This window comes from Zea mays, chromosome 8 (genome assembly GCF_902167145.1).
Source record: "Zea mays cultivar B73 chromosome 8, Zm-B73-REFERENCE-NAM-5.0, whole genome shotgun sequence".
Taxonomy (NCBI): domain Eukaryota; kingdom Viridiplantae; phylum Streptophyta; class Magnoliopsida; order Poales; family Poaceae; genus Zea; species Zea mays.
This window is the reverse complement of record NC_050103.1, coordinates 94,230,046-94,256,953: the sequence shown is the minus strand read 5'-3', so window position 1 is coordinate 94,256,953 and position 26,908 is coordinate 94,230,046. Positions and strand designations below refer to the sequence as shown.

The window sequence follows — 26,908 nt, the reverse complement described above, 5'->3', positions numbered from 1 at the left end:
ATGTGACCTACGGTTGGATCACGATCTAACGGATCAGATGGTTTGCTTGCACGCTTGCACAGAAATACTGCTTGCACAACAGTCGTTGCCGCTAAAGATAGCCTAAATGACAGTTTTTTATTGAGGTGCCTTTTTGGTAATTTGCTGGAGGCAGCAGTAGTTCTTGTTGCTAATTTGCAAATTGGGGGGGGGGGGGGGGGGGCATCGGATCCGCTAATCCAAACTCTGGCCCAGTCATCAGTCACCCGTGACAGTCTCATGGGCTTTCTCGTGTAGCATCATTTCCGCTACCCAAATCTCTCCGTCCACGGCGACGCCAGACGGCATCCGTCAGCCAGCAACATCTCCACCACACCCTCCCCGTCCCCGACGAAGAAGCACAGCGGAGAGGCGGCCGAAGCCGACGCCTCACCAAGTCACCAGTAGCTTCTCCGCGCTCGTGCGCGCCTTCCCGCACTTGGATGCTCCCTGCGCCGGCGCCTAGAGCGGCGGCCGTCTAGCGGGCGCCCGGAGGGTGAACCCACCGATGGCCGACGCTCTCCTTCCACGCCGCTTCCTCGCGCCGTTGTCAGTCGTATCCGGAGCCTCTTCATCAGCCTCTTCGTCCCCGCCGTGTCTTTGGGTGCTCTCGTCGCCCGGCTCCCCGCGCCGGCCGCGCCTGGCGGCCGGTCACCCGCAACCCCGGCCTCGCCGGTTCACTCGGCACAAGGTGCGCGTTCTCGGCTGAAGTATTTGCAACCGGCTTTGTTGTTTATCAAGCGCTGCGATGTGGCGCTCCGAAGGGTTTCTCGGTTGTTTTCCCACCACCGCGTGGTTGGGACTTCCATTGTGAACGATGTGGAGGAGGGACGCTTCTTTTACGATTTTTGGTTTACTGCGAGGTTTGTGGTGTTGCTTATCAGTGTGTTTGGTTGGATGTATATGGAGGGATGGAATGAGACGGCCTAGTGTTTGGATGATAGTCCGTAGGGGCGAGGTACCTTGGAGTAGTTTTTGGTGGCGACGTGATCCTAAAAAATTGAGGGGACAGTGTCGCTCCTAACTCATCCTACTTTGACCTCAAACCAAACACATAATAAGTATATTTCCTCTCCGGATTAGAGGGTACACGGGTTGTTGTACCACGGAGCAGCCTTTGCAATTCCATGCCATTTATGAGCAAATAAAATCCTAAGGCCATTCTCAATGCATAGTTTTACGAGAAGTTTCATACATTAATTAGAATGGCACATAAATTTTTTAGATGATATAACACTATATTTATTATGAAATGGATGAAAGTAGTTTCATCACCATGAAACCGTGTCAACTCATTTTCAAGACATTGGTGAAACTGTGTCAACTTATTTCCAAAACATTGGAAAATGCATGAAACCGCTATTGAGAGCAATTTGTTTCATCTTCATTCATTTCATACATTTGTATTGGCTATTTAGATGCAACATTTAATTGACATTGTAGTCTATGAAATTGTGAAGTGAAACTTTGTATTGAGAGTGTAATGAAACATTCTTTATTTCATCTCACTCTTGATGATGTGGTAGTATTGGAAATAATGCAATGAAGCTCTCATCGAGAATGCCTAAGGGCATGTACAATGTATATTAATGCTTCACCAAGACACACCTCTGGCTCAGTTTTCTAAGCTCAAGACATAACTTCACTAGTACAATCCATATAAATGAGTCATGTCTTAGTATTTTTTTATTGAATAAGACACAAGGTATACAAACACCCATTGTATCTACATGTGTCTTAGCTGTGTCTTTTACTTAAAAACCGCACCATGCTCTTAGGGTTGTACATGCCTAAGTGAATTTCGTGGTTTCTTTTGTGCCTTTAATGTTTTGTTGCTTATTGAGCAACCTTTCATAAGGGCATTACAGCCAACCCTATTTAATATGGAGTCCCTTGAGGGGTCTTTAGGGGGTTAAGTGAAAAAAGTAATAGAGTCTGTCTCTGCACGAGTCTCTCTATATATTGTCTCTTAACTACATTAATGATTTAGGGGCTCAGAGTTGTATCATGCAATTTCTTAGTTGTCTCTTATACTTGAAAAACCGGTTCAAAGGCTTAGGGCCTTATTTGCCCTAAGGCAAGTCCATTACTTTGTTGAATTAGACCTTAGACCTCTTCGTTTCCAGTGTCCCATTATTTCTATGCCATGTGAAAAGGAAATGCATACCAACGACTAACTATAAGAACTGTACTATGCAAATTACATAGTGCACTATTGCTTGTTTCATTTGGGTTCATTACTTCATTTTGGTATTTTAAGTGCTACTTTTTTCATTCTCCATGTCTAAGTAATTCACCAGGATGTGTGCTGTATTCAATTACACTTTTATTTTAGTTGAGTTGTGCTATTCTTGCTTGGTTGAACTTGTGCATGTTTTAATGAAAGGTTGTGTGCTGCGTTCAGTCATGCGGAACTATGCTGCTTAGTTTACACTGCAGTGTCATGTCCAGAGGCCAGACGTACACGAGGTGTCGGGCACGGGATGTGCGACGCGTAGCGGAGCACGCGGTGCGCACAGCAGGCACGAGTGAACAGGAAGGCAGGGAAAGTGGCTAACTAGGAAAGAGAGATAGCTTCCTATTATTAGCTCCTAAATTAGTGGGCTGATTCCTTCGTATTATTAGCTCCTAAATTAGTGGGCTGATTCCTTCCTATTATTAGCTCCTAGATTGGGGGGCTGTTCCTTCCTTTTTATTAGTTACCAAAGTAGTGGGGTCTTTCCTATTATCAGCTCCTAAATTAATGGGCTGAGGGCTATATATATCCTTGTAAACCACAGGGAGGAGGCAAGCAATAAACTATCTCCTACACTACTACTATTCTCTCAAGCCTGCGGTTGAGGTGTTGATCCTCACTGGAGAAGACGGACGACGACTATGAGCTACGTAGCTGTGGTCTGGCCAGTCAGGGGTTTGACGCCCTTGACAACCTGGTATCACGATCCCGGCGATCCTCGCCTGCGCCACCCACTTCGCCATCATCAGCCATCAACCCTTCTTCACCAGGCTCTGCTACTTCCTACGCCGCGCCGACCATGGGGGACGACCTCAAGACCACCGTCGAGAACCTCACCAAGGCCGTACAAACCCTCCAAGCCACCGTCGAGGCCAACGCAAGGGCAATCCTGGCCCTGACTGTCGAGCTGTCGGCGTCCGCAGGCCACTGCCAACCGCCCGGCGAGCACCACAATGATCGCCCGCGCAGGTTCTATAAGATGGATTTCCCACGCTACGATGGCAAGTTTGACCCGCTGATCTTCATCAACCGTTGTGAGTCATATTTCCATCAACAGCGAACCATGCCGGAGGAGAAGGTATGGATGGCTTCCTACAATCTCGAGGACGTGGCCCAACTGTGGTACATCCAACTGTGCTGCGGCTGCTTCAAGGACCTCCTCAACTTGCGGTTCGGGCCGCCCCTCCGCTCGGCGCCGATGTTTGAGCTAGCCGAGTGCCGGCGCTCCGGGACCGTGGAGGAGTACTCGAACCGCTTCTAGGCCCTCCTTCCTCGCGCGGGTCGACTGGATGAGATCCAGCGCGTCCAGCTGTACACTGGCGGTCTGCTACCACCGCTGAGCCATGCGGTCCGCATCCACAACCCGGAGTCACTCGCGGTGGCGATGAGCCTGGCCGCCAAATTGGATTGATGGAGATCACTAGGTAGGCGCTGGCTCCATCTCGCCCAGCCCCGCGCGGTCTTCTCCCGGCCTTGGTGCCGCGCCCCCTTAGCCGCTCGCACTTCTGGTGCCACCGATCGGCGCCCCCCGGCCCTCGGTGTCGGCAACCAGCGACGACTGACCCTGGAGGAACAGACAGAGCAACGTCGTCTTGGGCTCTGTTTTAACTGTGACGAGAAATACTCCCATGGCCACAACAGATTTTGCAGGCGCATTTTCTTTGTTGATAGGGTGGAGATCGACGACGCCGAAGACGCCATGCAGGGGCTGACAAAGAGGCAGCTTGCTTCTCCCTACAGGCCCTCGCAGGGGTGCCCATGGCGGACACCATGCAACTCGTCATGACGCTCGGAGCCACGTCCCTCATCGCGCTCCTTAATTCCGGCAGCACGCACAACTTCATCTCTGAAGAAGCAGCGCGACGCTCCGGCTTGTCGCTACGACAGCGGCCACGTCTCACGGCCATGGTCGCCAATGGTGAGCGGGTCACCTACGAGGGCATCATCCGCGACGCACCCCTCCTCATCGCTGGTGCCATGTTCCCGGTGGACCTCATCGTCATGCCACTGGCCGGGTACGACATCGTCGTTGGCAGCAAGTGGCTCGGCGCGCGGGGACCCATCGTCTGGGACCTCGCTTGCCGGCGCATGTCGTTCCAACATGAGGGCCACACCGTTTGCTGGCAGGGCGTGGCGCCGCCGACTACGCCGCGCCTCCAAGCAACCGTGGCCGTGGCCATGGACACCCTACTCGACGAGCCATTGGGTGCCTTCGCCGACATCTTCGCCGAGCCGACCGGTCTACCACCAGCCCGGGGTCACGACCAACGCATTATCCTCAAGCCCGATGCTTCCCTAGTGGCGGTGCGCCCGTACAGGTACCCGGTCGCCCACAAAGAACGAACTCGAGCGATAGTGCATTGCCATGATCGAGCAGTGCATCGTTCGCCGTAGCGACTCACCGTTCTCCTCGCCGGTCCTCCTCGTCAAGAAATCAGACGGGTTGTGGCGATTCTGCGTGGATTACCGTGTCTTGAATGCTCTCACCGTCAAGGACGCTTTTCCTATTTCGGTGGTGGACGAGCTCCTTGATGAGCTTCACGACGCGCGCTTCTTCACCAAGCTTGACTTACGGTCGGGTTACCATCAAGTGCGGTTGTGGCCCGAGGATGTGCACAAGACCGCGTTCCGTACTCATGATGGCCTGTATGAGTTCCTGGTGATGGCGTTCGGCCTCTGCAACATGCCGGCCACATTCTAGGCGCTCATGAACGATGTTCTTCGACCGTTCCTTCGTCAGTTTGTCCTCGTCTTCTTCGATGACATTTTAATCTACAACAATACATGGGCCGACCACCTGCGCCATCTCCGTGCCATCTCCTCCAAGCTTCGACAATAGCAACTCTTCGTCAAGCGCACCAAGTGTGCTTTCGGCGCCACCTCGGTCGCATACCTCGGCCATGTCATCTCTGAGGCGGGCGTTGCCATGGATCCGGCCAAGGTGTAGGCCATCCATGAGTGGCCGGCTCCTCGGTCAGCTCGAGCAGTCCGCGGCTTCCTGGGCTTAGCGAGATACTATCGCAAATTCGTCCACAACTTCGGGACCATCGTCGCTCCCTTGACTGCCCTCCTTAAGAAGGATGGTTTCGAGTGGTCCGACGCGGCAGCAGCGGCCTTCGATGCCCTCAAGGCGGCTGTCTCCTCCGCTTCGATCCTCGCCATGCCGGACTTCACCAAGCCGTTCATCGTCGAATGCGACGCTTCGTCGCACGGCTTGGGCGTGGTCCTCGTCCAGGAGGGCCACCCGATGGCATTTTTCAGCAGGCCGATAGCGCCACGACACCGCACCCTCGCTGCCTATGAGCACGAGCTCATCGGCCTTGTCCAAGCCGTCCGCAACTGGCGGCTGTACCTCTGGGGCCATAGCTTCCTCGTCAAGACCGATCACTACAGCTTGAAGTACCTGCTCGATCAGCGCCTCACGACGACCCCTCAACATCATTGGGTGGGCAAGCTTCTGGGCTTCGACTTCACTGTCGAATACAAGACCGGAGCGACGTACGTGGAGGCCAACGCCCTCTCCCGCAGCGACACACCGGAGGAAGGGACTGTATTGGTCCTGTCGGGGCCGCGTTTCAACTTCATCACGCGTCTTTGGCAAGCACAGCTCACCGAATCGGCCCTTACCTCCATCCACGATGAAGTGTGCGCGGGCTCCCGTGGGGCACCATGGCGGTGATCGACGGCATGGTGCAGTACGCAGGCCGCCTCTACATCACGCTTGCATCTCCCCTCCTGCAAGAGGTTCTGCGCGCGGTGCATGGGGACATGAAAGGGTGCAGCGAACTCTCCACCGGCTCCGACGCGATTTTCATTTCCCTAACATGAAGCAGGTGGTACAAGACTTTGTTTGCGAGTGTGTCACATGCCAGCGCTACAAGTCGGAGCACCTGCATCCTGCCAGCCTCCTCCCTCTGCCAGTGCCGTAGGGCGTGTGGTCGGACATCGCCATCGACTTCATCGAGGCGCTCCCTCGCGTGCGGGGCAAGTCGGTCATCCTCACCTGGTCGACCGGTTCAGCAAGTATTCCCACTTCATCCTGCTTGCTCACCCGTACTCCGCCGAGTCTGTCGCCCAAGCTTTCTTCGCCGACATTGTCCGCCTTCATGGAGTGCCGCAATCCATTGTGTCAGACCGCGACCCGATCTTCACGTCGACATTCTGGCGCGAGCTCATGCGCTTGGTGGGCACCAAGTTACACATGACGACTGCCATCTACCCGCAGTCGGATGGGCAGTCTGAGGCAACTAACAGAGTCATCATCATGTACCTTCGCTACCTCACTGGCGATCGACCACGTCACTGGCTGTAGTGGCTCCCGTGGGCGGAGTTCATCTTCAGTACGGCGTACCAAAGCTCGCTTCAGGACACCCCGTTCCGGGTCGTCTACAGGCGCGACCCACCAACCATCCGGTCCTATGAGCCGGGAGACACACAGGTGGCGACCGTTGCCAAGAACATGGAAGAACGCCAGGAATTTCTCTCCGACATCCGCGCTCGTCTCGAGCAAGCTCAGGCGTTTTAGAAGCTTCACTTTGACAAGACCCATCGTGTTGTTGCGTACAAGGTCGATGATTGGGTGCTGCTATGACTTCGTCAATGCCCGGTTGCGTCGTGCCCCAGGCCACCTCTGGCAAGCTCAAGCCACGCTACTTCGGTCCCTACCGCATCACCGAGATGATCAACGAGGTGGTCTTTCGCCTCGCTCTCCCACCTCAGGCTCGCCTACACGACGTGTTCCATGTGGGCCTCCTAAAAAAGTTCCATGGCGCTCCGCCAGAGGGTCCCCCGCCACTTCCACCGGTGTCCGTCGGCGCGTCGCTCGTGGCGACGAGCAGGTCCTGGTCCACTGGAAGGGCCACTCCGCTGCATTGGCCACCTCGGAAGATGTTGAGTCGTTCCGCACCAAGTATCCAACAATTCAACAATTTATGATTTAGGGGCTCAGAGTTGTATCATACAATTTCTTAGTTATCTCTTATACTTGAAAAACCGGTTCAAAGGCTTAGGGCCTTATATGCCCTAAGGCAAGTCCACTACTTTGTTGAATTAGACCTCAGACCTCTTCGTTTCCAATGTCCCATTATTTCTATGCCATGTGAAAAGGAAATGCATACCGGTGACTAACTATAAGAACTGTACTATGCGAATACATAGTGCACTGTTGCTTGTTTCATTTGGGTTCATTACTTCATTTTGGTATTTTAAGTGCTACCTTTTTCACTCTCCATGTCTTAAGTAATTCACCATGATGTGTGCTATATTCAATTACACTTTTATTTTAGTTGAATTGTGCTATTCTTGCTTGGTTGAACTTGTGCATGTTTTAATGAAAGGTTGTGTGCTGCGTTCAGCCATGCGGAACTATGCTGCTTAGTTTACACTGCAGTGTCACGTCCAGACGTTACGGCTAGACGTACATGAGACGTCGGGCACGGGATGTGCGACGCGCAGCAGAGCGCGCGGTGCGCACATCAAGCGTGATTGAACATGAAGGCATGGAAAGTGGCTAACTAGGAAAGAGAGATAGCTTCCTATTATTAGCTCCTAAATTAGTGGGCTGATTCGTTCCTATTATTAGCTCCTAGATTGGGGGGCTGTTCCTTCCTTTTTATTAGTTACCAAAGTAGTGGGTCTTTCCTATTATCAGCTCCTAAATTAGTGGGCTGAGGGCTATATATATATCATTGTAAACCACAGGGAGGAGGCAAGCAATAAACTATCTCGTACACTACTCCTATTCCCTCAAGCCTGCGGTTGAGGTGTTGATCCTCACCGGAGAAGACGGACGGCGGCTACGAGCTACGTAGCCGTGGTCCGGCCAGTTAGGGGTTTGACGCCCTTGACATGCAGGGTGTTTGATTCATATGTTTTTGTCGTGTTGATTATTCCAGACTTATGCAGCAGAGCGTGGTGAGCAACTGAAATGGTGGGAGAAAAATGCTGGACCAAATATGATTGACATCCACTCCACAGTGGAGTTCTTGGATGCACTTAGAGATGCTGGAGACAATCTTGTTATTGTTGAGTTCTACGGAACCTGGTGTGCTTCATGCAGGGCTCTCTTTCCAAGGGTAATGTCATTAATCGTGAATATAACTACTGAATGGTTGATTGGTTCTGTCTGAAGCACTGAGTATTCCTAATTTGTTAATTACAACTTTACATTGTTACTTGCTGTATTCCTAATGTGTTAATTATGACTTTACATTGTTACCTGCTACATATCATTTAGGATGCACAAATTTAATAGTTTTTTTTTTGAAACACTGTAGCTCTTTAAAAGCGCGCCAAAACATTAATTTTAGTGCACTAAGAATAGGATAGACTTATTGTCAAATTATACACCCTTTAGCAATGCATAAGTTTAGGTTTGGCAGGTTCCAGTCCAGATAAAATCCTCTGTATTAGAGTTATTTAAATGGAAAAAGTAAACGAGCACAAATGTTATTGCCAGATTTGTATCATTGCTTGAGAGGGTCCAAGTGCATGATACTAGTGAATCTAGATGGAGAATACAGATTAGATAATAATACTATGGAATCTAGAAATGCCTGCGAGCATGGATCCTTTGGAAACATAGGAATGATTGTGTCTTCAACAGGAAGCCCCCTAGACTGGCAGTTGCTCTGGTGATGTCGGGTGAAGAATTCTGGTTTTGGGTTTTGGCCGGAGCTAAAGGGCTGCGCTTGCTAACTGCTTCCAGTGATGTTTCTTAGGAGGTGATGCGTGGTTGGCCGGGTAGCCTTTCTCCTCACAATGTTTTGTATTCCTGTTGTTTGTGCTTAAGTGCTTTTGTGTGCTTGTGTGTGGTGGTGGTGTTTTTGTGTGCTTAAGTGTGTGTGTTTAAGAGTTGTTTGTGTGTGTATGGGTGTTTTGATGTTTTTCTCCCTCCTTTTAATGAAATGATACGCAACCGTCCTGCGTGTTCGAGAAAAAAACAACGTAATTTGTAACAAGTTTTTGGGGAAACTTCAAGTGCTTGGATTTTTTGGACTACAGTGCAGAGTAGTGGAACTGGTTTCCATTAATTTGTAGAATGAGAGCTCAGAACTTTGTTTGGTTGCATGGAGGTATTAGAACCTTTTTAGAATGGAGAGAACATAAATATTTGCATTTAGGCCATGTGAAACTCAAGTTTGTTAATATTTTGACAAAACTGAGCAGTTAACTGCCTCTCAAGTTTTAGAAGGGATACCAGCTGACAAGCTTCGTGAAAAAATTCGGTGCAACTGAAAGATAGTTTAAGATTATTTGTCTTTGCTACAATCCTACTTCCATCACATTTTCATTGGTCATCTAACTCAGTTATACTGTGAATTTTTGTTGCAACTGTTACCTATGCTCTGGCTATCAGCTTGTTACCATCGAACTACTTTGCACTTGAGAGTTCTATTCCAGCCTGGGCTAAGTAGTTTATGGTTATAACTTATAACTGTGAATTGATTAAGGAAGCTACCTTTGAAGTTTTGAGGACTACTAGCAACTCACGATAACGATAGCCACAACAACAAAGCCTTTTGATCTCAAGTAAGTTGGGGTAGGTTAGATTTGAAAGTTTGAAACCCAACAGAACCACAGGTCAAGGTCTAGGGACATGGATAGTTGTTTTCCATGCACTCATATTCAAGGGTAAACCTTTGGCTATATTCTATCATTTCAAGTCTCTTATACTGTCTGTTCCCATGGCAACTAAGGTTTTTCCTTGCGTTGCTTCTCTTTTCATTGCTATCGCGTCTTAGGAACCCACTACACATTGGTGCCTCTGGAGATCTCTGTTGGACATGTCCAAACCATCTCAACCAGTGCGGGACAAACTTTTTTTCAGTTGGTGCTATCTCTAGCCTATCACGTATATCATTGTTCTGGACTTGATCCATTCTTATATGGTCGCAAATCAAACAAAATTTACGCATTTCTGCAACACTTATCTACTGAACATGTCTTCTTTATGTAGGTCAATATTGTGCACCATACAATATATCCAATCGCTATTCTATAAAACATGTCTTTTAGCTTCTGTGGTACCCTCTTGTTATATAGAACGTTATATGCTTGATGCCACTTTACCCACTATTTGATTCTATGGCTAACATCATCAATATCTCTGTCTCTCTGTAGCATTGATCCTAAATACCGAAAGGTATCTTTCCCAGGCACTACTTGACCTTTCAAACTAACATCTCCTTCCTCATGTATAGTAGTGCCAAAGTCACATCTCATATATTTGGTTTTTAGTTCTACTGAGGCACTACTTGACCTTTCAAACTAACATCTCCTTCCTCATGTATAGTAGTGCCAAAGTCACATCTCATATATTTGGTTTTTAGTTCTACTGAGTTTAAAACCTTTGGACTCTACGGTCTCTTGCCATAACTCTAGTTTCCTATTAGCAACTGACACTGTAAACTAGCAACTGACAATGTTTATTAAAACAACAACAAAGCCTTTTGTCCTTAATAAGTTGGGTAGGCTAGTGGTGAAACCCACTAAAAAGTAAAAACTTTAGGGGATTATATGAAGAAGCTGAGATAGTAGTAGAAATATTGAAATAATTGTAGTAAAGTGGGCAGGCCTAGTGCCGGAGCCTCACACATACATTTTTTTCTTGAATACGCAGGAGGTCTGCGTATTTTTATATTAAGAAGAAAAAAGGGGGGAGCCCCAAAACAGAAACAACAGTTTTACAAACTCACACCACCATTAACGCCTAAGACAGCTCCTCTAAATGGAAGAAAGAGAGTTTTAGCGCCAGCCAAACGCCAGCACATCAACTCCTCCCTAGCTGCCGAAAGGGCGACCTCAACATTCGGGCTACAACCATCAAACACACACCTATTCCTGTGTTTCCAGATCGACCACGCACCCAATATGACCAGCGAGTTGAAACCATCCGACAAAGGCTTGCCCACCACCTCGGCACTCTTCTCCCACCAAGAGTCAAAGCAGCCATCCCCTGCAGAGGGGGACAGAGCACCTGGAAGTCCCCAGACCGAAGGAAAAGGAACCAAAACAGCCTCGCAAAGCTGCACTCGTGACCAGGCGGATGAAACTATTAATCACTCACACATACATCTGGAGAAGAGATAAACCATGGCAAGCCTTTCCTCAAATGTGGAGAGGTTGCTTCGAACTCGTGATCTGGTGTCTCGGTGAGAGAGCTTTCACTACTGTACCAGGCCTAAACAGTAGTAAAGGGTGAACTATACCATAGGTCTTGCTGTGTGCACATGGATTGCTGATTACAATATGCCTCCACCCAAAGATAGATCTTTGGTTCCATTTTCTTGAATCCCTCTTTTACTTCCTCATTCCACATCAAGTTTGGCCCAATCCAACCTCTTTTTACATTATTGCACGACATAAGATGCCATGAATCAGTGTCACCCCTACCCTATCACTTTTTACATTATCGGCATGGCATAAGATGCCATAAATCTGTTTCAACGTCTGCATCTCTGCTACACGTAGCAGCTAGACATGCCACTGTTTGGTGGGCCAGCATTCTGCACTGCACAACACTGGTTCCAATTGCTGTTCTAAATAACTTTCTTTAACTTCTGTGGGCTATGGCACCTTCAGGGGATGCCAGAAGTTTGGAGCGATTTCATCCACCCGGCTTTGATTCTATTGATTCTATGACTAACATATTCATTGACACTGTAGATCCATTTACACTGCCATCTGATCGTCCTGGAGTAGCGTTTATAGCTTATATAGTTCCTGAAACTTGTTGTAAATCTGATGCTGTTTTAATGATACCAGCTCTGCCGGACAGCTTTGGAGAACCCTGATATATTGTTTCTAAAAGTGAATTTTGATGAAAACAAACCTATGTGCAAACGACTGAATGTCAAAGTCCTTCCTTTCTTCCATTTTTATCGTGGAGCTGACGGGCTACTTGAGGCTTTCTCCTGTTCCTTAGCTAAGGTATGTGAGTGCCTCACCTGTTGCTGCATGATATTGAATGAGATATGTGATCCCTTTTATGAATACCACTTTGTTGTTATGAATTGTCGTGATATATATATATATATATATATATATATATATATATATATATATATATATATTGCTTTAGGGCTAGTTTGGCAACACCATTTTTTCAAAGAGAAATTAGTTTATTTTTTCTCTTGGGAAAATAGGAATTAGTTGGTAAAACGGAGTTGCCAAACTAGCTCTTAGTTTAAGTTTTCTTTCATGCCATTCTTCCACTCTGTTTTCTATTTCTGAGATTGTGCTACAATATGAGCTACGCTTCTCCATTTCAAATTTCTGAACAAGCTGCAACTGTTGAGCTCGAAATCATTCTGATTGCATTACTTCTGCACATTTCTTATACTTGAGTTATCCCATTTTGCATTTGCAGTTTCAGAAGCTGAAGGATGCCATTGCAATGCACAACACTGCTCGTTGCAGCATTGGTCCACCTGTTGGAGTTGGCGATGTTGACTTGCTGGATAACGCGAGCCCTCAAGAGAAACCTGCAGAAGCTAGCCCACGGTAGATTCATGAGAATGAGCTCCACCTCATCCACTTCTACGTCCTGCTCATTGTTTTCTTCACTATAGATCTCAATGTAATCAGTTGTGGAGAACATAAGTAGCCTCGGTTCATGAATCAGATGTATGGATTATTGTAACGCATTCTTGAAAGGGAAAAACATGTATTATAGCGTGATAACTGTACCTTTTGTGTTTGTTGTACAGAACCATAGAATTGTACTTCATTTTAGGTGAAGACGCCTTTGAACATTTAAGCTCCCTTGTGGGCCGTTTTATAGAGTCAGTCAGTCCAGTATTTTTGCGCACGTCTCCGTTATTTTTTCATTAGAGATACAATAATGATTTATTTATTTTATAATTTAAAATGACTGGATAAGACAGTTAACGATGTTATCTAAAAGTCTTATCTATTTTAGAATGAAGTAAGTATTTGATAAAAGTTGTGCTTACATTGTTCTAATTCAACATGTTAAGTTTTATTAAAACTTATAGAGAAAATATTTATTAGTTTAATCTTTTTGTTGATCCGATCGTTCAAGAGAATTTAGTATGATATTAAAGCTTCACTAATTGGGAAATGTGCTATATGCCATTTTTAACTTAGTTTTGGTGATTAATGTCCAACACAACCTTGTGATTTAACTAGTTTACTAAGTGTGCATAGTAGGTTCATAAGAGTCAAATTGTGACATAAAACTCAATATATATAGTCAAACAGAGGCAAAACAGAGCAAAATTTTGCTTGAAGGAAGTGAACCATGGTTGGTTCTAAAGTTTGAATAAGTTCTAACTGCCCTTATAAATGTTTTTGAGTATTTTAGATTGATTAATAATGCATATTTTGAAGAAAGTGTGTTTTGGTGCTTGTTTTGACTTAGAACATGTTTCTGAGTTGAAGAAGAGTTACAAGTATGAATATGTGATTTAGATAAGTTAAACATACTCTAAATATGTTTATCTAACTCATAAGAAAGCCCTCAAGTACAACCGATTTGAATTGGAGAAGATTTGCTAAATAGAGAAAAAATTGGGTTGTTCTGTGGCTCACCGGATCGTTTGTCCAGACTCCAGGGAGCCCTGTAGAAGAGCTTTAGTGGCCTGTTGCATCGGACTAGTCCGGTGATGCGCTGGACCACATTACCAGAGAGGGCTGAGAAAGATGCTAGAATACTCCGGCACACCAGCCCAGTCCCATGGTGCACCAAACCTTAGTTCAATGTCTACTTTCGGCTCCAACAGTAACCACAACGGCTAATTGGGTCTAGTGACAGACTATACTGGTTTGGTGCTAGCTTCAATTGGAAGGTTCCGGTCAGGATTTTGGAGGAGGCGATACTGTTGGTGGTTCGATGTTGCACCGGACTGGTCTAGCAGGCCTACGCAGAGCAGAATTTTAGTAGGTCTTCAACGGCTCTATTGGCTATTTGGAGAACACACCCATACACTTGCACAACACCTTAGTGTCATTCTAGAGAGATCTAGGCACTCATTTGTGAAAAACTAGACATACTAGCGAGAGTGTGCTCCTGTGATCTACCTTTTGGTGTTGTGTGCTACATTCTTAGTATTTGTGTTGTGTTCTACTCCTCCCTCTTGCTTCCATCTAGGGATGAAAACGAGTACGGATTCGAATACCAATTTTTGGTCTTTTTTTCTTTAATTGTGAATAAATAGGATATATAATCTGTTATGTAAGTTTATATTCCTATTTTTAGCAGTGAGCTTGTAAATTTTCATAAAAAGTAATCTTTAAATTTATCATATATCTTCTAAAATGATAGATATAAAATTTGGGTACAATTCAGATATGGATACAAATTTTTTCACATTTTTTTGTTGTAGAGAGAAAATAATGTGTAAAACAATTTATACAAAATTTTATTCTTATCTATGATAATGTGCTTGATAACACAATAAAAAATTAACATCAAATTTCATACATATCTATTTTAAAATATTATATTTGTAATAGTTTGGGTATCCATTTTTCAGCCCTACTTTCATTGGAGTTGTTGCTCCCATAAACTTGTGTACGGCTACAAAAGACTAATATGTGGAGATCCTTGTGAGAAGAATATTAAAAGGAAGATCTGTGGCCTCAAATTGATGATTATATCACTTGAGAAGGGTTGATTGCAACATTCGTCCTTTGGGACAACACAACAGGGATGTAGGCTCTTCGGAGTTGAACCTCTATAAAAAATTCTTGTGTCTTGCGTGCTTTATTATTTCTGAAATTTGTTTTTCCTCTCCTCACTCCAAGTACTTGCTCTCATCTTCACTTGTGATATTGCTCTCATATTTACTGTGCAATCAAGAAAGAGAAAAAAGTAAAATAACTTCTCTCATCTTACTCCTGGATCTAGATTTTGGTCTAGCAGTTAGTTCAGGCTCCAGTTTTGTTTTGAGTTGTGAATTTTTCAGGTGTCACCTATTCACCCTAAAGGAAATGGGTGACACCTAAGGGGAGGAGTGAATTAGGACTTCTAAAACTTTCTCTAAACTAGGCCACAAATAAAACCCTAGAACAAAACTATGCAAATAATCAAACTAGAATGTGAAAACTAGGTTTTGTCTAAGTGTTGCTATCTCTACCGTAATGGCTAAGTTTCAATCCTTAACAATATAAGTATAAAGACAAGATTGAAACTTAAATTCTTAATATAAATGCGAAAGCTAAAGAGCAAGGTAGAGATGCAAATTCTCGTGAATGACGCCGGTATTTTTACCGAGGTATCTAGAACCACGCAAGGTCCCGACTAATCCTCATTGGTGCCCCTACGCAAAGGGAAGCCCACGCGAGGGCCAAGTGTCACACCCGGTTTTGGAAGGTAAACCGAATACGAACCATGTACATGCCAGGATCAGAACTCACGTACACAGTGATTACATAATTGGACATCATCACATAATGCTTGAATTAAATAGCGGAAAGGTACTTGGTTACATCAAGATGTCTGAGACATCCACAGAGTCTATTACATAAACTTAGTGTTTAACAATAACATCAAAGTGCGGAGTAACGAAATGTAGAATGTAAGCCTACACAGGCATCTGACTGGGGGTTTGCCATTAAAGTAAACTAGAACTCGTCGTATTCCTGGAACTCCTCAAAGTCATCCATGTTGCCAACTTCACCTCCTGAGCACTAAGAACAGTGGGGACAACCTAGGGTGGTTTGTAAAGCAAGGGTGAGTACACATCAACGTACTCAGCAAATGTCCCATTTGGCTAAGGTGGACTAGCGGTATGTGGAGTTAAGGTTAAGCAGTTGCTTTTAGTTGGTCAAGTTTTATTATTATAAGTAGAGCCAAATTTTAGTAATAACCCAGTTATTACCCAGAGGCACTCCCTCCCAGAGGAAATACCAGAGATCAGGATTATAATCACCATTGTTAATCATCATCATAAAAGTAATCATTGTTCTTCTAATCGAAGAGGTTCCCAAGGCTGCTCATAACCGTGAGCACGGCTGATATACCAGTTTCTAACACTCTGCAGAGGTTGCACACTTTACCCACAAGCCGTGATTCCCATTCTGCCCGAGGTTCTAGCCTCCCCAATGATCACTACCAAGGTGACCTAGCAGGGTCTCACTACGTAGCCTTTACAAAGATTTCCCAGAGGTCATAGCCGCCCGTTAGGTTTCTCCAGTTTGATAAACACAGTACATCTCCCCAAAGGAAGGGTGACTAACAAAACCAAATCAAAGAACCTCTGCAACCAACCTCGGTAGAGCAAGTACTGTGCCCGGACCCCATTGACGGCCCTACGGTGAAGCCAACTACTCCTCTGGTTCCTCTAATTAATCAGCTAAGGGCGTTCCATTCCACCCTCATGGTTGCACTATTATCCCGGGTTGTCACTCCCCAAACAAGTCCTTACGGAGAGATACTCAGGAAAGAGCCTGAGCCCCCTAAAGTAATCACAAGGACCCCATCAGGATAACATCATCGTATCATAAAAGATCACATCATGTTCATTGATTAAGTTTAAGCAATAGCATAAGCTAACCATGATTAACCCATAAAGGTAAACAAGGGTAAGGGAAATACAAACTAGTAAATCCTTAGGTTTCAATAAAGTAATGCGGGACAGTGAATTATAAAGTAAAGTAGGACATGATAGGTCTGAGGACACTTGCCTTCACTAGGTTGTTGCTCAGAGGGATCTTCGGCAACACACTCAGGAACCACGAGCTGCTCGTTGTCTAAGTAAAGCGAGCATACATTCAATACATTTGGAAGGTAAAAATGAACATCACATCACACATGTACAAATATTGGCACACAACTCAAGAAGGTACAGTATTAAGTATAGAGGAATGAGGTCAAGTTATAAAAATGGACTAATCCTAATTGGGGAATTGATTACTCTCTAAATGTTTGGAACATAGCTCAAAAAGGTTAAGTAGTGATTAAAACAAATGAAAGCTAGAATTATAAGATAAACTACTCTCATTTAGAAATTTGATTATCTTTTAAGTATTATCCATAATTACATTCCTAATTCTATTTATGTCATTAAGGCCTAGAGGTTAAGCCAAAAATAAATCCAAGTAATGCATAACACTAATCTCACAAGATTGAATATACTTTATTCCTAGGGTTCTCCTTTTATTTATTTCATTAAATAAATAAATCAACATATACTTTAATTCTATATTCTAATTATAAAAATTAAAGTGTACAGATTACAGTTGGTCATATTTTATTTGAACAGAGAATAATTTGGTGAACATTTTGCAATTTGAACCACTAAATTTGGAGTTCATATGAAAAAGATATGAAATAAACAAGTTTTGAAGTTTGAAATATGAAATTAGGGTTAAATCTGTGATTAAATAAAAGTCCAGGGGTCTAATTAAACCAAACCAGGGACATATGCGCTAAAACAGAGGACGGCGGGTTGATTTCTTAAAACTAGGGGGTTTCTTAAGCAAAACAGCCACGCGAAGGGGTATCAGACTCCCTCAACCATTGGATCAGAAACCGACGGCTGAGATTAGATCGCGCGGGCGCGCGTGTGCAGGCGCGGCCGACAAGCGAGGCCAGGGGCGTCAGCGGCAGAGGGGGAGGGCGCACTGACCGAGCGGGCCCAGCGCCAGAGGACTTGGGCACTGACAGGCGGGCCAGGGCGTTAGGGCACGCGTGCGCGAAGCATTATCCGTGGTCCGAGCCGTTTGATCTAAATCGGACGGAGGGGATCAGACCAGGGGAAATAGATGGCTATCCGTGGTCCGAGCCGTTCGATCTGAATCGGATGGAGGGGATCAGACCAGGGGGAAACAGACGGTTGCGGGCGGCACCGCTCCTCTCCGTGGCGGTGAGGTCGCCGGAGTTGAGGCTGGCGCGAGCTAGGGTGGCTCCAGGGTTGCCAAAGTTGGGCAGAGAGGGAGAGGGCACCACGGTGAACTCAATGGCAAGGAAGAGGCCATGAATCCACGGGCAGAGAAGGGAGAACGGCGGTGAGAAGGTTTCGGGCGGGCCGGAGTAACTCCGGTGAGCCATTCCGGCCACGGGGAGGGGACTTAAGGCGCGCTAAGACCTGGGCTAGCTTCACCAGAGGCAGGGGTGACACAGGGACCTACTCTAGGGAACTAGACCGGGCTAAATCGGTCGGCCACCGCGTGAGCACGGCGGACCGCCGCGGCCGAGCACCGACGAAGGCGAAATTGGCTGAGCATAGGGCGTAATAAGGGAAATTGGGCATGGGGACAGGTGTCTCACCTCAGGGCGGAGCTCGGGGAGGCTTGGAGCAGTCTCCGGCGAGCTGGATGGCTGGGAACGCGGGCGCGGGTCTCTGGCGGTGGCTGGCGGCGTGGGCAGAGCGCGAGAGAGGGCGAAGCTGCGTGAAATGAGGTGAGGGGTGTGCGCGAGGCACTTGCGGGGCTCTATGAAGGGAGCTGGGCGCGTGGGGGGGGGCGTCGTGGCCGAGAAATCCGGCGACGTGCGTGAGAGCGCACGTGCTGGTCCACGGTGAGCGTGGAGGGGGCGGAACTGACAGGTAGGGTCCATGGCGTAGAGAGAGGAGAAAGGGGCGTGCGGGGCAACGGCTCAGCGACTGGCGGACTGGGCCTGCGAGACAGAGAGAGAGAGGGAGCGCGCGGGGAAGAAAACTGGCGCCGACAGGCTGGCCCCACTGGGCAGCGAGCAAGGGAGGGAGGGCGCGCGCGAGGGAGAATTGCCGCTGACAGGCGAGGTCCGCCTGTCAGACGACGCGGGCGCGCGGCCTGGCTAGGCCGACTGGGCTGGTTTGGGCTGCTTTCTCCTTTTCTTTTTCTCTGAATTTTCTAATTCATTTTCCATTTCTTTGTGACAGAACCTCCGAAGTCATTAGGCCCATCTACAGCTGTCCTTGTCCAACGGACCTCAGAAAACCCTGTAGGTGCACCAGATCACTTGTTAAGTTCGGTATCTGTATTCCTTTCTTTTCCCAAGAGCGTATCACCCGTCACGCAGATATTACAACACATCGGAGGAACGAGTATGCGGAAGCAGTTACAATAACTTTATTTTATTTTAAAGTAGAGAAAAAGTAGTATTATTATAGACCAGAGCAAATATAAGAGTGCTAGAGTAATATTATTACACACATGGGAGGCAAAACCCCCTCCCGAGTAACATTAAACAAAAGTTTTTAATGGAGGACACCTCCTCCCGTGGCTTTAGTCTTGATTTTCTTCTTTCGGCACCACCTTGGAACAAAAGCAACAAAAATTTGCTGCTTCCTCACCTAAAACAACATGGGACAAAGCCCTGAGTATGAAGTGTACTTTCGCAAGTCTTACTCGTTAAAATAAAAGACTCTCAAGGATATGCTAGCCTTTTGGGGAATCAAGGTATGGCTTATCAATAGTCAAAGACTCTTATTTGCAGAAATGCTTACTAATAGTGGATCCTTAAAAGTCCAGTTTTATTAGCAAGTTAAGTCATTACTTGAGTTCTAGAGTTCTTTCTACCCTAGTTCAAGCACTTGTCCTATACTAGCCAATTTCTTATCAACCCTTCTTGTTCACTGGATTGCTACGTGTAAGTCAGTGACCAAGTCTTCATGTCCGAGAAGTAACGGCGATCCGAATCGATTAATACTCAGCTGAGGATCTCCAATCACACGACATATGTAGCACTTAACCCTTGCATATGTCAACTCGCCACCAGGGTTCTTAAGACCAGATCAGGTGCACGCCAACCGAGAGCACAGATACACCACCATCCAGCCTCTAGCCACGGAGGGTACACACTACTCTCGCCATCTCTCCACTCCCATTGCGTGTTATCTTATTCTGGTATTAGTCTGCCAGAGGCAAAGCTTACCTATGATGAGGCATGTGACCAGTTAAAGGGTCCTCGGTCAGCAGGCCTACATCGAGAAGGTCCTTAATCGACTCAGACGGAGACACTACACCGAGACTCTCTTCTCGTGCAAGTCACCCGCCCGGTCTCAGCTTTATCATTTCAAACCCAAAGTTTGGTACCTAGCAGAGGTACATCTTTTTCGATGTTGAACCCATCATTGCCATGATGGATCCATCATCAAGTTTTATTTTTGAAAACATCCCACCCACTTTGAAGCATCATCTTTTGTCAAAACAAAACATTTTATTTTTCTAGGGCAAAGCTAAGCATAAGAAAAACCTTTTTGTAAAACAGGTGATTAAGGAAAAGTAATCAAATTCTCCAGGAAGGGAATGCAGCAACTGGTTTAGCACACAACTCCTATCACCTAATGCATCAAGCAAGTGAGAAAGATTTTAAAATAACAAGGAGGTAGCAAATGCACCGGGGCTTGCCTTGTGTGATAGGTGAGTCAGGCTCTGCTCAACAGATGTCAAAATAAAAGTAGTTCTTGGCCTAGGGTTCTTTAGGTGGTGGTGGTGTAGTCCTTGTTTCTTCAACTTCTATCTCTTCCTCGTTTTCTATATATAGCATATATAATCATGAATGCTCATGTAGTGCTTATGAAAATGCAAAGATAATAAAATATATTGTCTTAGGTCTTGAATATAACTTTCCTTCACTGATCTCTGGGAAACTAGGGTTTTTGGAGTCTATAGTGAAGTTCATAGGGCAGGGGACTAGGGTTTTGGGTGTTAGGTACCAAACATGGTCCAAATCATACCAAACTTTACCCAAGGCTTCTAAATAACATTTAAAGCTTATCCTAAAAGTTTGATGATTTTTGGAATTATTAATTACTTTCTAAAATTCTAGAAGTATGGATTTTGGCTATTTTAAATATCCCATAATTCCCTAGTTGAACTAAAAATCGTGAAACTATTTTTATTAAATACTATGGAAAATTAGGAACCTAGCAAAATTGGTCTTGTATTTTTAGCATTTTTCTACAATTTTTTAGAAATTCTTTAGCTCTGGTAGAAAAAGAAAAAGAGAAAGGTGCTATAGTATTGGGCTCATTTCAGTCCACGACGGCCCATACACAGGCGAAAGCGCGCCCGCGCGCGCCCGCACTGTCCATTTTGCGCAGGGGACCCTGACGGTTTGAAATATCTGTAAAGAGCCCTTCCCACTGTTCCTCTGTCTCGCTGACATTTGCACAAAGACCCCCAAGGTTCTAATTCTTCACAAGGGAAAGTCCACAACCGTGGACGGCGGAGCAGGGACTCCGGCGAGCCTGCACTGGCCAGGATACGCGATGACCGGTGCTCTAATTCGGTTGAGATCTAATTCAAGCCCTAACAAGTGTTTCCCCTCAATCAATTTCACCAGCAGAGCTCTAAATCGTCTAGTCCACGGAGACAACGCAGACAACCGATGAACAAACATGTTCCCGGTGATCCAGGGCAGTCTAGCTCAATCAAACTGGTCGAGGAGCATCAGGAGGACCTAATGATGCTAAAACAGGATAGCAGGGAGCACGAACAGACCTGGAACAGGCTGGCCACGGCGAGGGCTTTTTCACGGTGGTGGAAACCGATTTGGGGGAACTTCAAAATTGGCGCGCTCTGGTGGGTAATCAGAGGCACGAGTTGCTGGATTAGGTGCTTGACTACCAAATGGAGCTGAGGGTGTGCTCAATTTATAACATGCTTGAGCGACGGCTAGTGAATTGGACAGAGACGCGCGGCGGCCGGAGAGGAGGAGGGACACTGGCACATACGATTAGTGGCTTTCACCGTGGCAGACTCACCGGCGACGAGCCAATGATATAGAGCGGCTTAGGGTGACTCACTGCGACGTGGTACGACTTTGAAGCACACAGCTGGGCCGGATAACGGCGAACTCCGGTGATGCCAGCGCGATTAACCGCGGCGGGACACGACGGCCGGTGAGAACAGTGGCCGGAACTTATCTACGACGCGATATTTCTTATCGAGGAGCGTTATCCGTGCTCGACCGGGCGTGAATCATGACGCCGGCATGGATCTGGGCGCACGACTAACCGGTGGCGAGGTGCACTGCACCTGATTCCTTCAGTGCACTGTACCATCAGAAGCTTCATTAATTTGTCTGACAGAGCTATTTGCAGAGCCCAGATCTCAAATTTTCATGTGACAACTTGGTAATCCACCTTTAGCAAGGTTGTTCTCCTATAGTCAGGCTTTAATTTCCCTATAGTCACCATGCTTCAATTCTCATTAGATCATGCTCAAAATAGCCCTCAAACCGGGTCCTAGGTTACTGTCAGTCTCGTTTCAGGGTTGTGCTCGACTCACAGACCATCTTCAGGTCTGTTTTTCTCCTATTTTCATGTAGCTTTAAGGCTTACTTACTAAATAGAAGTTGTTCTCCTTATATAGCTCTATAAGTTTGATGTGTTGACCTAGGGCAAACTCCTTATGAATTTGAAGGTACAGGGCTTCAAAGTTGACCTCATTCACTGAAATTCAGACTTAACTCAATAGGGTTTAAGTGGTGCTTTTTGCAAATAAGTCCAATTCACATCTTTTGACTTGTAAATCTTCAAACATGGGAACCATATGACTTGAGGTACCCTATTTCCATGATTTTTGCACTTAAGTCCAAAAGTAGGCAACATTTGCATATAACCCCCTAGGGTTTCAGTCCAGGGTTTTCTTGGGGTCTATTTAGGGTTTTTGGCACTTCTAGGGTTTGGATGCCATCTAAGTCCATTAATGGTGACATTTTATGATCATTACTAATAAGTTTTGACGTTTTCTCTTATTTGGACTTTGTTTACTCTTTTAAGCCCAGTTTAGGGTTAAGTGTTCTACCATAGGGTTTTACCGATGACATGTCACATCAGCACAACTTATTTGAAATTTTTTGCCTGGTGAATGCATTCTAAGTGTAACAAACACATGATATGCTAATGCTCATGATGTTATGCTCAAGTTTTAGTGGCAGTAACACCAGGGGTGTTACATCCTTCCCCCCCATAAAAGAATCTCGTCCCGAGATTAAAAAGTCCTAGGGCAAGTAATGGAAAAGGAAATGCTTCACATTTTTATTTCCTTATTTCTTGTACAAGACAGGGGTGGTGTGGGGTTCATTCCTTTATTACAACAAGTGTACATATCTCACAATTTACATGAAGCTAGAAAGCCTGGGAAATTCTTTTCTAAAAAGTCTTGAGTTTCCCAAGTAGCTTCGTCTTCTGTGTGTTGGTTCCATTGTATCTTATAAAACTTGAGAATTATCCTTTGGGTAATCCTGTCCTTTTGATCCAAGACTCGAATAGGATGTTCTGCATATGTCAAGTCTAGTTCTAAGGCAACATCTGTCACTTCAATAGTTCGATCTGGAACCCGAAGACACTTCTTCAATTGAGATACATGGAACACATTGTGCACAACAGACAATGTTTCGGGTAACTGGAGTCGGGATGCCACTGGTCCATATCTTTCAAGGATAGGAAAAGGACCAATGTATCATGGTGCAAGCTTCCCTTTTACTCCGAAACATGATACACCCTTCATTGGTGAGACTTTCAGGTAGACATAATCTTCAACTTGAAAGTACAAGGGCTTATGTCGTTTGTCTGCGTAACTCTTCTGTCGAGCTTGGGCTTCTTTCAAATTATGTATTATTCATCGAACTTTCTCTTCGGTTTCCTTTACCATATCAGGCCTGAAGAAACATCTTTCACCTGGTTCAGACCAGTTTAACAAAGTACGACATCGCTGTCCATACAAAGCTTCAAAGGGTGCCATTTTGATGCTTTCTTGATAGCTATTATTGTGAAAACTCCGCTAAGGGTAAATAGTCATCCCATTTCTGTGGGAATTCTAGAACACACGCTCGCAACATATCTTCAAGTATTTGGTTTACTCTCTCAGTCTGCCCACTAGTTTGGGGATGGTAGGCTAAACTGTGAAGCAACTTGGTACCCCGGGATTTATGCAGTGCTTCCCAAAACTTGGCTACAAATTGTGGCCCACGATCCGACATTATGGTCTTGGGAACCCCATGCAGACTAAGAATACGAGCAACATACAATTGGGCATATACAACAATTGGATGATCTGTCTTAACTGGCACAAAATGGGCTATCTTGGTAAGTCGATCAACTATAACCCAAATAGAATCATATCCTTTTGCTCTCCTGGGCAATCCCACAATAAAGTCCATGCTTATATCCTCCCATTTCCAAGTTGGGATAGGTAATGATTGCAATGGACCAGTAGTTTTCATATGTATGGCCTTGACACGTCTGCAAGTGTCGCATCTCGCCACATAGCATGCAATTTCAATCTTCATCTTCGTCCACCAATAATGCTGCTTTAGATCATGATACATCTTAGTGCTTCCGGGATGAATAGAATAGCGACTAAGATGCGCTTCATCTAAATTTTGCTGGCGGACCTCATCATTCTTGGGCACAACCATGTAGTTGTTAAACCATACAACGCCTTGATCGTCTTTTCTGAAGCAGTTGGCTTTATTGGTCTCCATTTTCTCATGAATGTGTTTCATACCCTCATCATTTCTTTATGCATCAATTATTCTTTGCAGAAGAACCGACTCAAGCTTCAAGTGATTCAAAGTTCCATGATGAATCATTCCCAGGTTCAACTTTTCCATTTCTTGGCATAGTGTAATGTCAGAAGTCTTCATCGTAAGACAATGACAGGAAGCCTTGCGACTTAATGCATCTGCCACTATATTAGCCTTGCCCAGGTGATAGTGAATTTCCAATTCATAATCTTTAATCAGCTCAAGCCATCTTCTCTGCCTCATATTCAGCTCTGACTTGGTAAAGATATACTTTAAGCTTTTATGATCTGTATAAATATGATAGATATTCCCCAGCAGATAATGATGCCATATTTTTAGGGCATGAACCACAGTAGCCAATTCTAGGTCATGAGTTGGATAATGCTCTTCATGCCGGCGCAACTGCCTTGAAGCGTATGCTATCACTCGACCCTCTTGCATTAAAACACAACCCAGACCACTGCCTGATGCGTCACAATACACATCAAAAGGCTTTTCAATGTCCGGTTGAGCTAATACCGGAGCAGTGGTCAATAACACCTTCAACTGCTCGAAGGCTTCATTGCATCTTGAAGACCAATTAAATTTAGTATCGTTCTTCAATAAACTTGTGATCGGCTTCACAAGCTTGGAAAAATCTAGAATAAATCAGCGGTAATAACCAGCCAGTCCAAGGAAACTTCAGACTTGATGTACCATGGTTGGTGGTTTCCATTCCAAAATATCCTTGACTTTGCTGGGATCAACCGCAATCCCCTGGACAGACAATACGTGTCCCAAAAATTTGATCTCCTCCAGCCAGAACGTGCATTTATTGAATTTAGTATATAATTGATGCTCTCTTAAGCGCGTTAATACGATTCGCAAATGCCGAGCATGCTCCTCTTCATTCTTGGAATATATCAAAATATCATCAATGAAGACCACCATGAATTTATCCAACTCGGGCATGAATACCGAGTCCATCAGATATGTGAAGTGAGCAGGGGCATTTGTTAATCCGAAAGACATAACCAGATATTCAAATAATCCATACCGCGTAGTGAATGCGGTCTTAGGTATATCTTCGGGTCGGATATGGATCTGATGGTAACCTGACCTGAGGTCAATCTTGGAAAATACTCGAGCTCCGGTAAGCTGATCAAATAAGATATCAATCCGAGGAAGAGAGTACTTATTCTTGGTTGTGACCTCATTAAGTGGTCTGTAATCCACACACATCCAAAGCCTTTGATCCTTCTTCTTGACAAAGATGGATGGACAACCCCATGGCGACGAGCTTGGTTGGATGAATCCCTTTTCTAGCAGATCTTGTAATTGTGTCTTGAGCTCTGCCAATTCATTCGGAGGCATTCAGTACAACCGTCTAGAAATAAGAGCCGTACCGGGCTTCAATTCAATCACAAATTCCACGTCTCTCTCTAGAGGTAATCCAGGCAGATCTTCCGGAAAGATGTCCAGGAACTCACATACTACCGGAATATCTTGGATCTCCGGTATGATGGCTTCATAAACTCTGCTAGATGGTTTAGCCGAAATATCTATAGGGATGGACAAAAGAACTTCTTCGTGGCCATAGCTCAACCTGATGGTTCTCAGATCAGTGTTGAGGATAGCTTTGTGTTGGGCTAACCAATTCATGCCCAAAATTACATCTATATCTTGGCCTTTCAGAACAATCATGTTTGTGGGAAAGTCCCGTTCAGCCAATGTTACGGGCACATGGAAAGTCACTTCTTTAGTGAATATTTGTCCCCCAGGCGAATGAATTATAAACCCTTCCCTTGATTCAATGCATGGAATGCAATATTTTTCCACAAACTTCTTGCTTATGAATGTATGTGAAGCACCAGAATCAAAGAGAATGACTGCAGGGTGATTGGCCACAAGAAACGTACCCATCATGACTGGCTCTCCTTCCGGTGTGGTGGCCACTTGTGTATAATAGATTCGCCCAGTTTTCTTCATATTCTTGCCCGCTGTATTACTTGTCGTGTTTCCCTTGCCTTGGTTTGAGCTCCCAGAGCTCTACTGATTATTGGATCTGTTATGCTTTGGATATGGGCAGTCCTTGATAAAATGTCCGGACTTCCCACAATTAAAGCAGCCTGTTGAGGAGCTTGGGAGGGAGAGGAAACAAGTACCGGGGGCACTCAGCTGAGTTGTTGAGGTGGGGGCAGTGGCGGGGCGAATGAAAACATGTTGTTTGAAGGGGTAGGAGGGTGGACGTG

At 45.5% G+C, this 26,908-nt stretch overlaps 1 protein-coding gene across 1 annotated transcript; it reads left to right on the top strand.

Annotated features, from left to right (window-relative positions):
* Positions 1–279: 279 nt before the first annotated feature.
* LOC100216928 (uncharacterized) lies at positions 280–13,053 on the top strand. The gene is made up of 4 exons (NM_001143313.1): positions 280–709; positions 8,149–8,328; positions 12,020–12,184; positions 12,624–13,053. The coding sequence occupies exons 1-4, from the start codon at positions 527–529 to the stop codon at positions 12,759–12,761; spliced, it is 666 nt and encodes a 221-aa protein (NP_001136785.1). The 5' UTR covers positions 280–526; the 3' UTR covers positions 12,762–13,053.
* Positions 13,054–26,908: the final 13,855 nt, after the last annotated feature.

Bases quoted from the DNA above. Each gene is read 5' to 3' on its own strand.
- LOC100216928 (NM_001143313.1), top strand. From the start codon at position 527: ATGGCCGACGCTCTCCTTCCACGCCGCTTCCTCGCGCCGTTGTCAGTC. The intron at 710-8,148 runs GTGCGCGTTCTC...TGATTATTCCAG, and splicing joins GCCGGTTCACTCGGCACAAG to ACTTATGCAGCAGAGCGTGG. The intron at 8,329-12,019 runs GTAATGTCATTA...TAATGATACCAG, and splicing joins GCAGGGCTCTCTTTCCAAGG to CTCTGCCGGACAGCTTTGGA.